Raw genomic sequence first — 18,768 nt, 5'->3', positions numbered from 1 at the left:
CTTTGCATCATACATTTTACTATATTTTGTATGACACTTTATTTATGATTTAACCTTTTGTCTTGTACAGTGTTTTCTTTAAGATATTGCGTTTATTATTTTGGCATGTTCTTTATATTGGCTTTTCACCTTAAGGTGGCCATACACATGCAGATCTTTCTTCAGATCTGACTGGTTGGAACAAAAACATGGTTATGGATGAGAGCACATGACAGGTGACCATTTGCTTGGAAATGCTGGAAAACTGACAAACTGTCACTCATCCATAACCATGTTTTTGTTCCAACCAGCTAGATCTGAAGATAAATCTTACTAGTGTATGGGCACCTGTAGGCATCCTCACACCAGAGCACAGGGGACAGGAATGGATTGTGTGGGTAATGTAGCATTTTTTCCTATCATTTGTGGCAATGGGGCATTTCCGCCAGCGGTATACCCTCCACTGTCAGACCCATACCGCTCATGTCACAGACACCCCGAGGCATATGTAAGAGGACCGGATGCTGGCCAATCTCTTCCATCTTTTTTGTTTTTAAATTAAAGCGGCAATCATTTTCAAGACAGAACCAGGCTGGTTGATGCTTTTAAAAAACCGCCCATCAACCGGCATCACGCACACCTGGCAAACTCAGACCGTATCACATATGCGGCACAGCCTTGTAGGATTAAACAGTAGCCCTTAAATCATTGCCTCCTCACCCAGAATTAAAACAGAGAGCCAGTATATAAAACCCAAAAAAATAATAATACAAAGTATTGAACACCCTGCTCAAATGACAAGTAATCCTATGTAACAAAAAAAATCATCATCATCATCATTCAATGGTTATGATCAAAATGGAATAAAAGTTATATTAAAGAGGATTCAAATAATAAAAAAATACCAAAACACAGATCTTTGTATAAACAAGAAAAGAAACACGCAGACATTCTTGGAAAATATATATATATATTTTTTTTAGCTTTCGATAAGTATTCATGAAAAATGTATGGCTTCAAATTTTCAGTCACATTCAATTAGTTCCACATAATTTACCATTTTTCTCTTTCGGTTTTCAGGATTCTAAAATCAACTTAGTGAAATATGCTGATAGTACCCATGGTAAGAGACAGCCATCTGAAAGTCACTACGCTGTTGTCTCAGAGACTTCTGTGCGATATATCATTCCAGCTGTGGCAATACACTATACCAAAGCATTAGGATGCGTACACACAGTTTGAGGTTTACAAATGTCTTCTATCTACGCTATTTAAAAACACACACAACCGCCTTCACTGACGGGATGTCTGGGAGTTTTTTTCACAATCCCAGGAGAGGAAACCAGCTGCAGTGAAGTAGGTTGTGTATAAATTCCATCATCATAGCTCCCACCCATGCTGTACATGTCTCACTTTGCACCAATGTACAATGATTGGAAGTAAACAGTATTTTTTTTTTGCATGTGGGATGCACTGCCACTGAGAAATAAAAAAATTAAATTGTGCAGCAGGTGCACAGGAAAAGAAAAAAAAATATATTCAAAAAAGTTATGGCATAATAAGTTTTTAAAATAAATATATAAAAAAAAAAAATTGTCCAATTTAATCAAAAGTAATTTTTATTTCACACATCTTACCTTGGATTAGAATCCGATCTTTGACACCAGCACATACATACAGTGGCCTAAAACACTGGATCAAACATTTTCTTAAAACATGATCTTTTCACCTACAAGTTCATCCAAACTAGATAGTATAGGTCACCAGCAGATTCACAACAGCCAGATCTAGATGGCAAAAATTAGACACGGACAGCACATCTTCTCGGTGGATGAAAATGGAATCCATTCACTCACACCGGTGTAGTTAATTAAAATTAGACCGTTTATCAGAGCATTAATGTTTTCCCCAATTATTCTTCCTTTATCTGGTTTCTCAGACGGACTTAATTTTTATGTATGCAATTTACAAGTGATATAGGGAGACATAAATTGTGCTACAACCATGGTGTAATTAAATTCACTCTGGCTGGGTGACCTGGTATTTACCTGCAAGCAGCCAATGCAGTATTTTATCACAAAATGGTTTATTATACTCTTAGTTGCGTGGAAAATAAGATTTAATAATTACATTGAAAAGGACATTGAATATCTTAATTAAGAAATAACGTTGCACACGGCAGTTTGAGTCAAGGTAGATTACAAGAATACTAGGTGTCTGTAAAAAAAATAAAACAATATATATATATATATATATATATATATATATATATATATATATATATATGTTTTATTTTTTTAGCTTATACAGGGTGAGGACAGCTAGATATGTCTTTGCAATTAAAATCGTATTTTTCAATTTCAAATGAAAACAAAATTTGATGATACTGTCTACTAAGACTTTCTGCCCCCAAAAATGACAAATATGTCATATATCATTAGCTGTTAACATTTAATTGTTGTGAGTTTTAATTGATTTTTGCTCATTTATGTATTGTTAAGCGTTGCAGAACCCTTGTGCTGTCATATAAATAAACGATGACAATATTATTCTAAAACCAATTCTATTAACCACAGTTTATACAAATTTGGTATTTAAAAAAAATAATAAAAAAAGCAACATATGAAGTACCTATTCATTGAAATAGTGTATTTTTCCTTGTCAACAAATTTTAGAATTTCCTCATGATCTGCATCACACCCCACTGAACATTCCCTTAAGAGATATATATATATATATAACTATTTTTCAATACAATACAATATTTTGTATTGAATTATAGGACCCAGCTTTTTAATTGAATACAGAACTATTATTCAAAAAGTGCTAATTCTACAATTTATTAGGTTATGCACACCTGTAAGTAACTGCAAAATATATGTTAAAAACCAGAAATCCCCCCCCCCCCCAAATAAAATCATAAAATAAATTCCCACCTCTCGTGAAGGAATGAAAACCTACCAACTTTCTTACAAAAAGTTTTATTAAAATACTGACATTATTAATGTAGCCCTTGTTATCTGTTCACAGAAAACAAAAATCAGTATTATGCAAAAAAAAAAAAAAAAACATTTTCAACCCCAATATACAGTCAAGAAAAAATTCTTGTGTGTACATGGCAGAAGTTATTAAAATAAACAACCTAATATAACATTCAAAAACATAAATTTCAACTGCCACTATTGCTTTAATACATATTACAGTAAAATATAAAAAAGCTATACAAAAAAACACTATATAATCGCTTTTCTAAATCACATTTAAAAAAATCTGTTCATAGCTCTTTCAAACACTAAACTTTTGGGCAATTAAACCCATTTGAGGTAATAAATATAGTATAGAAGTGATGGTGCAAATACTATGATAAAGTAAAAGTCAAGTGAACGGAATATCAAAAACAAAAAAAGGAGTCACAGTTGCTTTTTGTTGAATTACAATTCATCGTGGTTCCTGGTGAGGTCTTCTCCGTAGTTTGTGGCCTGACTACCCACAAACATGTTCCAATTCTGCAATATCTCGTCTTTAGTCAACAGTTTATCCTAGATGGGAAAAAAAACAATAAATAAAAAGGAATTTGAAGACAAAAATATAAAAAAAAAAAATTCAAAACCACCACACTTTTAATAGTTTCACGGGTGTGTTAACACAGGCCTGTCATTTTCGCTTTGCGCATGTGCATGCATCCATGGCGAACAAACTGTTTGCCGCACCCATCCTTGTGATCAGAGGGCGCGGGGTGGGGGGGGGGTTGCTCTGAGCATCCTTAGATCTGCGTGCACGTTCCACATCTTTCGATGGTCTGCGATCTTTAAATTATGTGGGCATTACCCTGCAGGCTGCAAATGGATGTTTATGTCAAATATCCATTCCCAACCAGTGCAAACCTACGTGCATTGCGGATGGTGGGTCGTCGTACCACCATTCGGAAGGCGGGATCTGGTTCAATCGCAAGGGTGCGAATTCACATCCGAGAGGTTGAACCAGGATAAGGTCCAAAGTGGAAGGTGATACCACACCAGCCAATCAGTGGTGTTTGAAAAATTACAGTTGCGAGTTGATTGGCTGGTGCGTTATTATCACCTTATACTTTATCTCTTCACCAGGCTTAATTCATCTGCTCTGTGAAAAGGCAGATGCCTTTAAGAATTCCGCCACTGCCCAAAAGCTTTCACACCCATTGTACAGATATTTTTGGCTATAGTTAGTATATTGGGTCATCTAATACAGAATTCTTGCTGCGTGGTTTTGGCGGGTCCACAGACAGCCTCTGTCCAGCGGACCACTCTCCTCTCCTACTAAAAGCAAGGTTCTTTGAAAAGCACACAGATATTATCTACCAATAAGAAATTTGCATCCTCACGAACAAAAAGTTAATGGAGAGGAAACAAACAAGCAGTAAGAGAATATAATCAGGACTTTTCATAGCCCTCGGAGGACACGCTGAATCGGTAATTGGGACGGGGGGGGGGGGGGTCGTAACATCTCCCATGTAAGTAAAGTACTGTAATATACGGTTAAATATTGCCCTTTTATCTTTTAGCTCTTCTTTTACTTCTGCAATAAACCCACTTCCTCCTAAATTGCTCATTCATAAGCATGCCATTGCTGTATCTCACACAATATGGAAAAATCACCTGACCAGGCCCTGCATTCCCATGATGCTACAGGATTTCAGGAGACTTTGCCAGCCTAGGCTGGTGGCATTATAGAGAGGAGAGCCACAATGTGAGTGTACTAACAGACAGAGAGGGGTATTCAATCCCAGGTCACGACTGTGATAGGGGGCGTGTCCGCGTAAAAGATCAGCAAAAAGGGGGAGTGTCCACGTGAACGGTTGTGGATTGTCGAGATTCGGCCATGATCGTGACAATTCACGACCATAACCGACAAAACGGGCCCCACAGCTTTCAAAGTCGGGCTCGTTCTGTCGATCTGCCTATTCAATGCTGTTGGGCAAGACGGCATTGAATAGGCGCCCGTCAAAATTTCCCATGTCAGAATAAGTGGCGGGGATTGAATACCCACCTGAGGCTTGGTGCCAGGACTCACTTGACCAGGAAGTCGTGCTCATATAAATAATATGTTCTTGTGGGTTTAACCAGTTCCAGTATCATCAGTTTCCCTCCCACACATGAAGCCCGGTGGATCCAGAGTCCTAATCAAATCATGTATTAACGCTTTGGCGGTCTACTGGTTCCAGAGGGGCTCATGTGCCAAATATAGCTGCTGGGGCATGTTGGGATTTGGAGAACCACCAGTGCCAGTACACTGGATGTAGAGAAACAAAGAAATAAGAAAAACACTTTAAAGACGACGCATATTTATCTAAAATAAAGAATTGTACTCAGTTGCGCTCAAAACTTTTCATATTGCCATAAATACCGACTGAGAGAATGTGAACTGCGTACAGCATGGCCTGAATAAATTATAATACAGAACCCTTTAGAAATACAGACAGGACACAATCCATTAGAAGTAGATGAAGAAGTTGTTTTTATTTAAACGTTTCGATCCCTGGGGTTCATTGGGAGAGTGAGGGGTGTCAGTGTAAAGACTACACACGCATCACTATCTATGTAAAGAATGCCGGTCAACGTTATTAGTTTTGCAAGCTGGTAATTACATAGCATGCCATTTAACTGCTGTCGTGAGTAGGGAGGCCAATCCCGGGATCTGCGGTATCCTGGGATTTAGGCCTAAAATCGTCGGGATTTGAATCCCGGAATCGGGATTAGTACCCCAGTGCAAAATGTACTATTTTTTTTAAAGCCGGGCAGCGCTGAGCACTTTAGAATGGCTCAGATGCTGCCCGGCTGACTGCTACGTACCGGGACCCCGGTGGCCGATTCCGCTGTCACTGTGTGCTCTGTGATGACAGGCATGATGGCGCCCAGGCTGCGCAGCGTGACCCCTGACATCACGCCACGCTGCGCAGCCCGTCCGCAGCCATGCCTGTCAGTGCACTGAGCAGCACACTGTCGCTCAGCAACATGCCCGCTGTGCTGCTACCGCCTGCCCGCTGGATGGATGGATGGACAGACATCGCTCCTGCTGCTGCCTGTCACCACTAACTCTGTAAGTGACAGTGCAGGGCAGGGGGATGGGGTAGAGTGGCGGGAGTGCAGGCGGGGCGGAGTTAGAGGGCATTTATATTGATATTTGGGGGGCGGGTCATTTTTTATTAGGGAGGACCATTCCGGGTTTCCCGGGATTGAGCATTTTTCAATACCGAATCCCCGGATTGAAAAAATGCCCCGGGATTGGCATCCCTAGTCGTGAGCCTATTTGAATACTGCGTGTAATGACGGAGAGGAGGAAAGACACTATATAGTTCCTGCGGAACTACGTTATGTAGTTCCTAGTGTCACTACCATGGTCCTCACTGGTGTAAGCGCAGGACTGCCAGTTAGATATGCGGTTTTTAAAGTCCCAATCGGTCTGTTGGTTAAAAGGAGCAGTGAATTGTTTTTACTAAAAGACTGCAGTAGAAGTGCCTGACATAAATATGAGATCTAAGAAAGAAGAGGGTTAGTCTCTATTTGAAAGAGGTGCTATTTACTTACACTCTCCTCTATAGTAACATTGCTGATAAAGTATCTAAAAGGAGCATTATATGTCATATTGGCTTTGACTATCAATTTAATACGGATATAAAGCTGGCCTACTATCAACTGCTTATAAGGAGACTCATTCGGATTGTATGTGGCATTCTCATCCAGTAAAAAGCTAATAAGAGTATATACGAATAAGCGGACTTTGGGACTAAGCACTTTCTGTCTGTATATAATCTGCAATATTTTCACTGTCAGAAATAAAGAGTCCGTGTTTGACAGCGCTCCTATATTCTTGTGTATTGCTTTTTTATATGGCACTAGAAACGAAGGCACACCCAGACAAATACACAAGCATGTGTGTAATTTCAGTGTGCAATAGATGTAGCTACTGCAGAACATTCTCTAGCACAGACCATTACAAATAGAACAATTGTAAGTAAGTAAGTAAGTAAGTTTTATTTATATAGCGCACTTTCTCCAACAGGACTCAAGGCGCTTTACAGACAATAAAAATAACAATGCACATACTGCAATACAAAGGGTTATCAGTACAAGGAACAGGCAACAATGGCAGTACAAATGTACATCACACATACAGATATGCACAAGACGCATTCTAATAAGGGACACGGACATGGGGAACATACAGGAAGGGCAAGAGAGGAACCAAGCAAGGAAGTGAAAACATCAGTAAACTGAAAAAAAAAAAAAACAATTCTTAAGCCTTTTCACGATATGTTATATTTTCTATATTTGTTATAAGTTGTCACTACACAATATTGTAAGCGCGCCAGTTCCCTTATTAGTAAAGTTCAAGATAGCCATAAGTTGATCGCAAATATGGGGTGGTATTACTACGACATTTAGAGGAGTTTTCCTTGTTGTCCTTAATCTGCTCCCCCCCACTACCCCCCAGATCCCAAGGGTCTCTACCACTAGGTCTAAGATTGTAGTCATAATATATATGGTTTGCAATATGTCTTATATGTAATGTGTGTGTTTTTTATGTGTGTTCTTCTAATCTGTCTGATGAAAAATTTAAATAAAGACTCAAATAAAAAAAAAACTAAAAAAAAAAAAAAAAAAAAAAAAGCAAATACCTTATTCAAGTCCGATTCATAGAGCAGATGTCTGGCTTCTGCCTGTGCATGGTCATAATCCTGAGGAAGAATCCAGTGCCGGATTTCATCTTTGTCCATTTTGCCGTCCTTGTTAAGGTCACGGAAATCTGAGAACTGCTCCCTTTCCGTGGCTACCCAGTCAGGCTCCGGGACCCCCTCCTCGTGGGAAAACATGTCCTCTACAGAAAAATAGGGCACATTCTCAATTAGTAAATGATTTTCAAAAAGTTTGATTTCTTGGTTTTCGTTTAAATACATTTTATGTAATAATGGGGTTGCATAAAAGTGGGAAAGGGGGTGGAAACTCCAATCCTATGGCAATAGTCTAAGACCGTCAGATAGATAACCACAGAGCTCACATACATTTAGCCCTTAAAGGCCCCCATCCATTACTGCGACCTCAGGGAGTAGAAGTCGCAGTCGTTCCACCTTACAATGTAGGATTGCGGCCCTTTGCCCTGCTGCCGGGAGGCTGCTCGTGTCAGAAGTTGAATCCGATGCCTATGAGACCTTGCATGTCAAACACATCCGATTTGGCCACTTTTCACCCAATTTCTCAGTCTCATCCACCAGAATTGGTTGAAAGGTGGTCAAATCAGACCAGTGGATGGGGGCATTTAGCAGAGTACATCTCGCACAGTGGTCAGGGAACAGGGGTAAATTACCCCAAATGGTGTAAAAATGAAATTCCTGCTGGTAATGGGACAGTCGCGCTGCCAAGACACAGGTGGGCATGCATATTAATTTCATTGCACATAGATTCTATATGCATGCCCGGCTGTGTGTGTTACAGTACTGTAGTGTACAAGGACCTGGCGCAGTGCAAAGCGGGCTGTGTGTTACAGTACTGTAGTGTACAAGGACCTGGCGCAGTGCAGTGTGGGCTGTGTGTTAGAGTACTGTAGTGTACAAGGACCTGGCGCAGTCCAGGGTGTGTGTTTTAGAGTACTGTGGTGTACAAGGACCTAACGCAGTGCGGGCTGTGTGTGTTACAGTACTGGGGTGTACAAGGACCTGACGCAGTGCAGTGTGGGCTGTGTGTGTTACAGTACTGTAGTGTACAAGGACCTGGCACAGTGCGGGCTGTGTGTGTTACAGTACTGTAGTGCACAAGGAGCTGACGCAGTGCAGTGCGGGCTGTGTGTGTTACAGTACTGTGGTGTACAAGGACCTGATGCAGTGCAGTGTGGGTTGTGTGTGTTACAGTACTGTAGTGTACAAGGACCTGATGCAGTGCAGTGCGGGCTGTGTGTGTTACAGTACTGTAGTGTACAAGGACCTGCCGCAGTGCAGTGCGGGGTGTGTTTTACAGTACTGTAGTGTACAAGGACCTGACGCAGTGCGGGCTGTGTGTTACAGTACTGGGGTGTACAAGGACCTGACGCAGTGCAGTGCGGGCTGTGTGTGTTACAGTACTGTAGTGTACAAGGACCTGACGCAGTGCAGTGCGGGCTGTGTGTGTTACAGTATTGTAGTGTACAAGGACCTGATGCAGTGCAGTGCGGGCTGTGTGTGTTACAGTACTGTAGTGTACAAGGACCTGCCGCACTGCAGTGCGGGGTGTGTGTTTTACAGTACTGTAGTGTACAAGTACCTGACGCAGTGCAGTGCGGGGTGTGTCATTTATAGTACTGTAGTGTACAAGGACCTGACGCAGTGCAGTGCGGGCTGTGTGTGTTACAGTACTGGAGTGCACAAGGACCTGACGCAGTGCAGTGCGGGCTGTGTGTGTTACAGTACTATAGTGTACAAGGACCTGACGCAGTGCGGGCTGTGTGTGTTACAGTACTGGGGTGTACAAGGACCTGACGCATTGCGGGCTGTGTGTGTTACAGTACTGGGGTGTACAAGGACCTGATGCAGTGCGGGCTGTGTGTGTTACAGTACTGTGGTGTACAAGGACCTGTCGCAGTGCGGGCTGTGTGTGTGTTACAGTACTGTAGTGTACAAGGACCCGACGCAGTGCGGGGGGGGGGGTGTTTTACAGTACTGTACAAGTACCTAGTGCAGTGCAAGGTGTGTGTTTTACAGTACTGTAATGTACAAGGACCTGACGCAGTGCGGGGTGTGTGTTACAGTACTGTAGTGTACAAGGACCTGACGCAGTGCAGTGCGGGGTGTGTGTTTTACAGTACTGTAGTGTACAAGTACCTGACGCAGTGCAGTGCGGGGTGTGTCATTTACAGTACTGGAGTGCACAAGGACCTGACGCAGTGCAGTGCGGGCTGTGTGTGTTACAGTACTATAGTGTACAAGGACCTGACGCAGTGCGGGCTGTGTGTGTTACAGTACTGGGGTGTACAAGGACCTGACGCATTGCGGGCTGTGTGTGTTACAGTACTGGGGTGTACAAGGACCTGACGCAGTGCGGGCTGTGTATGTGTTACAGTACTGTGGTGTACAAGGACCTGACGCAGTGCGGGCTGTGTGTGTGTGTTACAGTACTGTAGTGTACAAGGACCCGACGCAGTGCAGTGCAGTGCGGGGTGTGTGTTTTACAGTACTGTACAAGGACCTGACGCAGTGCAGTGTGGGCTGTGTGGGTTACAGTACTGTAGTGTACAAGTACCTGATGCAGTGCAGTGCGGGGTGTATGTTTTACAGTACTGTAGTGTACAAGGACCTGACGCAGTGCAGTGCGGGGTGTGTGTTACAGTACTGTAGTGTACAAGGACCTGACGCAGTGCGTCAGGCCCTTGTGTATAACACGCTTCCCTGCGTGATGCTCGGGCCCCGCCTCTAAGTCCACCCACTTCTTCAGTAGAGACAACTAGTTGCTGCGCCATCTCGGCAGCGCACAGTCTGTACTGCCGCTGCATCGCTGAGTTTTTTTGCATGGTTATAGGCTCCTGTCACGGTATTCCCATCTCTAGTCTAGGGGAAACATTGCACAGACTGTCACTAGATCATCTTGTAATACTGACACTAAAGCTGGCCATACATCAGAAAGATTGATCTTAAGATCGATTGCACTCATGATTGTGTACAATTTCCCTTGAAATCCCCAGCAGTCCTTGGTGGTTTTTGGACACACAATCTATCTTACAATCAGTCATACAATCCATCTGCTGCATGGTTTTGTACACAAGATGTGCACACAATCTGCATACAATCCATCATACAATCAGTCATACAATCCATCTTATGATTGATTGTATGATTGTGTACACAAGATGTGCACACAATCTGCATACAATCCATCTTACAATCAATTGAGATTGTATGATTGGGTACAATATATTTCTGATGTATGGCCAGCTTAATAGTTACCTGGACATCACATTATCAATGGCTATACCACACACAGCCTGGCAGCCATTGATGTACACAGCCATACATGGTAATCAGCATCATCAATTGTACTGTACTAGCAGGATATATCATCAATTTCTGGGGGTACAGTGTGTATTACAATTATATGATTTCCTTCCTTTCAAGTCAAGGGGGGGTAACGTCAGCGTAGCTAAATATATTTTGGGGTAAAAGGTAAAATGTTCCCTGACCCCTGATCTAGCACATAATACACAAAAAATGTATAGGAGTGGATGAAGGTTCTACATTGGGGTTAAGGTACAGACTCTTATTGCGTAGTCCTTTAATATGAACACAAATCATAAATTCTAGTTATGGCGTTAGAGTAGAGAGATTGGCAACTAGAAAATGTTGACAATAGAAATTTTAGAGTTGGTCTCAAAATTGGGTGTCAACATTATTTATCCAAACATTTTTCATGTTGACATATTGTACCTGTTGAAATCATTGAGTCGAGATAGTGAATATCGTCAAACGTAACAAACCTGATCCAAGGAGGCCAAGTTCACATTAAAAATAGTGTATTACAGAGTATGTTGGTTATATATTCTAACTTGTATATTACTCAGACTTCACCGATTATGGCATAAATTTCAATCAACCCCCTTAATTTTTCAGAAGAAAAACAAAAAACGGTTTTATCATGACTTTTTTTTCTGATGGTTGCCTTCGGGTAAGTCAATTATACCCTTCAATTCTATCCTAGAAGATAAACAATCAATGAACAAGATTTTTGAGGGACACCACCACCACGAGATTGAGCTCAGGGTACCAAGACAGAGTGCTATACGAGTAAACACTTTTAAGGTATAAACGGTTCTACAACAACTCTTTGGGTTACAGGTTTCAATGCCACCACAGATACGTCATTCTCAAATTTGATCATTCTGTGTTTGAATGTTTTTGCTTTTGATCTTTTATTGAGTAATAAACTGTGGGGTGTTTTTTATTGTCATTGTTTCACATGTATTATTAAGTGCCACGCGGTTCTTTTTCTTTATTGTAATTCTCGAACCACCTAAAAGGTTCTTGCAGTCTGTGCAACTTTACGTACGTAGCTCTGAACCTTCCACAAATCTGCGACTGAAACATGATGGAAGTTATCATTGCTGTCGTCACAGAACCTCCTCATAAATGACTGCATTTTTTTGGGACAGAAAACTTCAGTTTCCCGACCCCAAATACGGGCTTCCTGTTGGCCAAAGTCCAGAGACATTCCACCTACATGATCATTAGATTTTCGCTAGTCACCCCCGCACATGCGCATTGTAGGGTACACATGCAGTCAAATGACTAGTTAAGCCCGCCTCCACTTGCGATTGGCTCATAACCCTGTGAAAAACAAAGCAGTGAGGACCACTGTGAAGACCCCAGTCCATGGTTTCATTCTGTCAAGGTTAAACATCATTGGTACCATCGATCCGCTGACCAGCCCTACAAATTGGCCTCATCAGAAGTTGTACCGCATAATCGAAAATTGCTGCAGATTTCCACCTGCATTCAGAGTTGGCCAGTGCTATGTGGCAGCACCTCCCCTACATACCAGCTTCTGAGTGCATCGGTCATCACTATAAGAGTGTACATTTGCAGCAGTCCTGTTCTAGGTGCAAGAGATCTATCTGAAACGGTCAGATATTTCCATACCTTGCAATAGGTCAAAATTCTGTCTACACACTCACGGCAAACGCATGCTAAATCTGAACACCCTATTATCGCCCAATTACCCAAGTGGAGATGCGTCTGACATCGCTGCTCCCCTGAATAACCCCACAGATCTGCAAGGATGCAGCAGTAAGCCTCCTTCAGCCTTGCGAGCATGCATAATACAACAAAATCACATGCTTTGCATGCGATTCTGAATAAGGCCCAAAGTGTGTAAAATCTACAAAGGCTGCAAACCGAATGGAATGAAATAAAAATAATATTTACATCACGGCAGGGCCCTCTAAACCATCTAATATACAGTATCAACTAGTATAGTATCAACAGTTACTGACTAAGATTCCGTCACATGATAACAGATGACATCATCGGTGAATCTCACCGGATTCCAGTAACCACACACGCAGTGTCTAGGAACCTACAAGCCTAGTAGGTTACGTGAAGCCCTCTTATCAAAAACACCAAGACTCTGAAGATAAGGGTTTGGCAGGGCTACGTATTGCCCAAAGCGAGGAAAAAACAATATTTTAATGAAAACAAACATGTTTGTGGAAAGAGAATGGCATGTTCTCTCATTTTGACGTGGTTACAAATGCTATTGTAATGCGGTCAGACAGAATGTTTTATTCTTCTTGACAACAAAATAATCAATGTCGACAACTAGCTTGTAATTCTGTATAAGCAGATCCCAAGCTTTTAATTTAGAAAACCGCTATTTGCATGCATCAAAAACATTAAAACAAAGTACAGATTGCGCACACACACGCACACACACACACACACACACACGTCTACAATATTAAAAAGGCAAAATTGATGTTATACAGAATATAAGATTTGGAACAAGAATCAGACGAGAAAGAATGGTTTCATTATGTCAATTTTCATTTGGCCGCAAAAACTGTGTAAACCTCAAATAACAATGTCATTTTTTTTCGTGTCTCTCTACCACTGTGAAAACAACATTCTTGATCAACACCTAAATTAAAAGACTTTACCTCTCTCCATTACGCAAACCATTCTGGGAACACATCCTGTTATTACCAGGTGGGGTGCTGACTTCTACAGTACTGTGACATTGTATGGAAAACAATATATACAATTTGTACCACTTTACGCTCGCTGGCATAACAGCAGGGCAGTGGGTAAGCACCAGCCAAGAACAGAACTTTGACCAAAGAAACATTTTAATTGCCAAAAGCCCATTAAACATCTTGGGAGACAGTTTCCCCGCTCCTATATTCAGATGTGTTTCTGCTTCATTTCACCATACACAAAAGGGACACAATTATAGGTCTAATTTAAGCGCACCTGCATTATTTCAAATCAGATGTATATATAGATATATATATATATATCTATATATAAGAAAAAGCTAAGTTTCATATTTCGCAGTGTGAGCAGTCAAATCTAGGTCGCAACTCCTAACTTTCCACACAGTCGTAATGTTCTGCCGCTGTCTAAATATAAGTTTGTAACTAAGGAAGGGCTACAAATATAGCTGCGAATAGTCAGTTGTATTTAGTAACTCAACGGGGCTGATTCAGCCTGATCATTGGGCTGCGGTGTCCATTGATCAGTTAGTCGCCTCCCCTTCAGAGCGGCAGCCATGCGAAGAGCGGGAAATTAATTCATTCAAATTCACTCAGCGTCTAATGAATCCTCCCCCTTCACCATGTGCAGCCTCGCAGTGCGAATGCCTTCGCACACAGCGGAGTGGACAGTGGGCAGGCAGGGGGCTGGAGCACGGGGAAGCCCAGTGTTTCCTGGGTGTTCCCACAAACGGTGGGTGCGCCCAGAGAAACGGTTGGCATCCCCATGTGAACACAGACGGCCGCCCCGTCTTCATCCAGGCGCTCGTAAATACAAGCCAGCCTAGACTAACTTATATATGCGAAGAGGTGGAACAATCATACGATGGTCACGATCATCGAATGACTTTTCCCCTGTACACTCGCATGCGAATGGATGTGGAGGCATTCACATGCAAATGCGGCGTTTGCTCAGGGAAGGGAGGCGTGAGTTCACTCGCACAGCTGGTGGGGTCCAAAGGAGACTTTAGGGGGTATGCAATCTGGGATCACAGCTGTCGATCCCCGCCGACAGCCGTGATCCTGGCCCATTTGCGGTCAGATCGACCACATGATTCAATGTCCCACCTGCAGATGGGCGCAAAGGGGGCGTGGCCGTGAAAACTGCCGTGGATTGTCGATCTGCAGCCCGGATAACGACAATCCACGGCCGTTATTGGCAGAACGGGCCCGACAGCTTCTGAAGTCGGGCCCGCTTTGCCGTGATCCCGCATCAATGCTGTCGTTAATGACAGCATTGAATAGGGAGCCGCCGCTATTTCCCACGTCGGAAATAGCGGAGGCAGATTGCATCCCCCCCTGTGACTTAATTGTTTTTAAATATTTTGCCTAATGTAAGATTCTCTCTATACTATGGAGCATTTATTAAGGATTATAGTTTTTAAACTATATTTAGAAGTACACATTGATCACTCCCCAGTACACAGGAACATATTCATCTCAATATAGAACTGGGAGGAGAAATATTAATAAACAATAGTAATATATTATTGGTACAGGATAATTACTTTCTTTTGTACTAGAAGAAATTAGAAGCAAAGTCCTGAATCTGATCTGGTCAGTCTGCGCGAATGCTGCCCACACACTTGTGAGATATTGTATGCAATCATTTTATTTCGCCACATCTGTCCGATAAATCAAGTGATTGTCTGCATTTTTAAAGGGACCATTCGGCGTGATGCGCGGGCCCGCCGTCGAATGTCGCGTCGATAGACAGTATGTGCTCAAGATAGCATGCGACATCAGGTGCTGAAAGGGGGCAAGTTTTGGAACACAAGATGCAAGACCACAGAAATAAGTCCATCTGATTTGTTCCTGCCTCGGCCTAGCTCTGAATGGGGTACGGACCGCAATATTAGAGTCGTCAAATGTTTTAATGGGCCCATTAGTCTTGTTGCTGCTGTTTACTTCTAGCATCTTAATATATTGATTGGTGTTATTATAATACACCGCAATTATTGTGTTTATATTAAATACTATAGATGCTTAGGTGCAGATTTACTAAATGTTATATTTTCAGAGCTCCCGATGATCAGCGTCTTTTTTCCTGATATTTTTTTTTTTATTTTAAAATATCAATAGTAATGATAAATCAGTCTTGTTTGCCATTAATTACTATGGAAAACATCGGTCAAAGCCGCAGTTCTTTTGAAAATCCAACGTTTAGTAAATAAGAGTCCCAACCTTATCTTAAATTGCTGTAAAGTTTTGTGGAAAACTCATGTTTGTACGCAGTGACCGATAATCGGCAGGCTGCGCATGTGCTGCGATGGCACTGCGCAAACGTCAAAGTGCTGCTGTGTTCCCAGTCGAAATGAGGATTGAATGGTAACAATGACAGGAAGGGACAGTCTGAAGGTGTTAACAGGAAGTGGCAACAAAGAAAAACCCACAGGGGTTTAATTGCAGTTTTGTAATAACATCACTGCTGCATCCAATCTGCGTGGGACTACCCTAGAAGTCGGTGTTCCTCTAGGGTAAAAAGCTGCGAATGTGTAAACAATTGGCAATACTTTGCGAACTCTCCGGTGAGAATCTCCCGACATCCTGGGTGGCAGCTTCAGTTTCTAACATCAGCAGCTCTGCAGCCTAGAAAATCACAACTGCATTTCTGCATAAACATAAATAAACCATCTGTAAAGGAAGTTCTGCAGTCTCTGGGTACAGATACTGAGACACTGGGCGGTATTCAATGAGCCTGATTCGCAATGTTTTTATGGCGAATTTGTGCTGTTTGGCGAATTTTTGACTAAAACGGTGAATCACCCTATTCAATGACCAGATGGCGAATACATTTGAAGGTTTTTTTCGCCATGATTCACCGAGTAGCAATCGCTATCTTTTTATGGAGAAGTGGAATGTGAACTTTTAAAATAAAGTGTTTTGTTTTTTACATTTGGTGTCAAAAAAAATCAGGAATTTTATTCTGAGGAGGGGCATGCTATTTTTATTCATGTGCAGTAAGCACATGAATATATATTTAATTTTAATTTTTTTTTTTTTTACACAGCAGCCAGCAGGGGGCGCCGGAGCCGAGCCGCTCATTAGATATTCATATATTCACTGCACCCGATCGTTACGATCGGGTGTAGTGAATATACGCGGTCCCCTGCTGGCACCCCCGATGGGCAGCCTGTGCTGCCTGGCACCCGGGGAGCCCACCTCCCCCCCCCCACAAACGTTCTGGGGCAGGCAGAGAGACTTCCATCTCCCTGCCTGCCGCCGTCCTCAGGCTCCCTGCGGCGTTCGCCGCAGGAGCTCATATTCGCCGGTCAGGGGCAGCGAGCCCCTGACTCGTTGAATACCGGAGCCGGCGAGGCTCCGGAACGTGGCGAATGTGCAGCGAATCCGAAAAAGGATTCGCTGCACCTCGCAGGTATTCACATTGAATACCGCCCACTGTCAGATTCAGCAGCATTTAGGGCACTGAAAAACACGTGACATATCTCACGAGGGCCCAGAATAGTGCACATTAGACTATTAACCGCTCTGACAAATTGTCTCGTGTGTGTACTCAGCGTAAGGGCCTGATTCTGGTTGATTTTCAAAAGCAAATCACTCCCTTAATGGACAAAACCATGCTGCACTGCAGGTGGGGCTGATGTAACATGCGCAGAGAGAGTTCGATTCGGGTGGAGTTTGTACTTCAAATGTATATCTATATTGTAGTGCAAAAATAATGCAGCCAGTATTTACTCTGCACAGAAACAAAATAACTCACCCAAATCTAACTCTCTCTGCACAGGTTACATCTGCCCCACCTGCAGCGCACACGGTGTTGTCCATTTGAGAAGGAATTTGTATGGTTTTGTTCATTAAAGGAGGAGTTTGCTTTTGCAAACCACCCAGAATTAGGCCCTCAGTGTAATCAATTTATTATCAGTTATTAATACATAATTGCCAGGTTCGCTACCCAGGTTTATGTACCCAGCTCCAACCTGGGTGCGACCTGGCTTTTGACTGCTTTCACGTGGCGTCCTCACCCAGCATTATACCGCAGGGGAGATGTCACCGAGCGCCGACTTTTCCATTGCAGTGAACGGGTCCCGGGTCGCAACAATTATTAGTGCTGGTGTAAAAGGGGTATTATATAGCGCACACATATTCAGAGAATATTTGAACATTCACATCAGTCCCTGCCCCACTGGAGTTTACAATCTATATTCCCTACCACATGTACACGCACACACAGACATTCTAGGGCTGTGAGGCAGTAATGCTATAACCATTACACCTTCCGTACTGCCCCGTATATATAACACATGGTGGGGATAGAACCCATGACCTCAGTGCTGTGAGGCAGTAATACTAACCATTACACCATCCGTACTGCCCCGTATATATAACACATGGTGGGAATAGAACCCATGCCCTCAGTGCTGTGAGGCAGTAATGCTATAACCATTACACCGTCCGTACTGCCCCGTATATATAACACATGGTGGGAATAGAACCCATGACCTCAGTGCTGTGAGGCAGTAATGCTATAACCATTACACCGTCCGTACTGCCCCGTATATATAACACATGGTGGGAATAGAACCCATGACCTCAGTGCTGTGAGGCAGTAATGCTATAACCATTACACCGTCCGTACTGCCCCGTATACATAACACATGGTGGGAATAGAACCCATGACCTCAGTGCTGTGAGGCAGTAATGCTAACCATTACACCATCCGTACTGCCCTGTATATATAACACATGGTGGGAATAGAACCCATGACCTCAGTGCTGTGAGGCAGTAATGCTAACCATTACACCATCCGTACTGCCCTGTATATATAACACATGGTGGGAATAGAACCCATGACCTCAGTGCTGTGAGGCAGTAATGCTATAACCATTACACCATCCGTACTGCCCTGTATATATAACACATGGTGGGGATAGAACCCATGACCTCAGTGCTGTGAGGCAGTAATGTAACCATTACACCATCCGTACTGCCCCGTATACATAACACATGGTGGGGATAGAACCCATGACCTCAGTGCTGTGAGGCAGTAATGCTAACCATTACACCATGCGTACTGCCCCGTATATATAA

At 42.7% G+C, this 18,768-nt stretch overlaps 1 protein-coding gene across 2 annotated transcripts in view; it reads right to left on the bottom strand.

Moving 5' to 3' along the window:
• Positions 1–1,580: 1,580 nt before the first annotated feature.
• RCN1 (reticulocalbin 1) overlaps positions 1,581–18,768 on the bottom strand; it is a 33,796-nt gene continuing 16,608 nt past the window's right edge. For both annotated transcript variants that reach the window (XM_083164285.1, XM_083164286.1), the window contains exons 6-7: positions 7,634–7,833; positions 1,581–3,518 (exon numbers count right to left, since the gene is read on the bottom strand). In XM_083164285.1, the coding sequence (XP_083020411.1) occupies positions 3,411–3,518; positions 7,634–7,833 (308 nt within the window). In that variant the 3' untranslated portion in view covers positions 1,581–3,410. The remainder of the gene's footprint in view (positions 3,519–7,633; positions 7,834–18,768) is intronic.

This window comes from Crinia signifera, chromosome 11 (genome assembly GCF_055691185.1).
Source record: "Crinia signifera chromosome 11, ASM5569118v1, whole genome shotgun sequence".
Classification (NCBI taxonomy): Eukaryota; Metazoa; Chordata; class Amphibia; order Anura; family Myobatrachidae; genus Crinia; species Crinia signifera.
The sequence above is the reverse complement of the archived record's forward strand: the minus strand, read 5'-3'. Positions and strand labels throughout refer to the sequence as shown.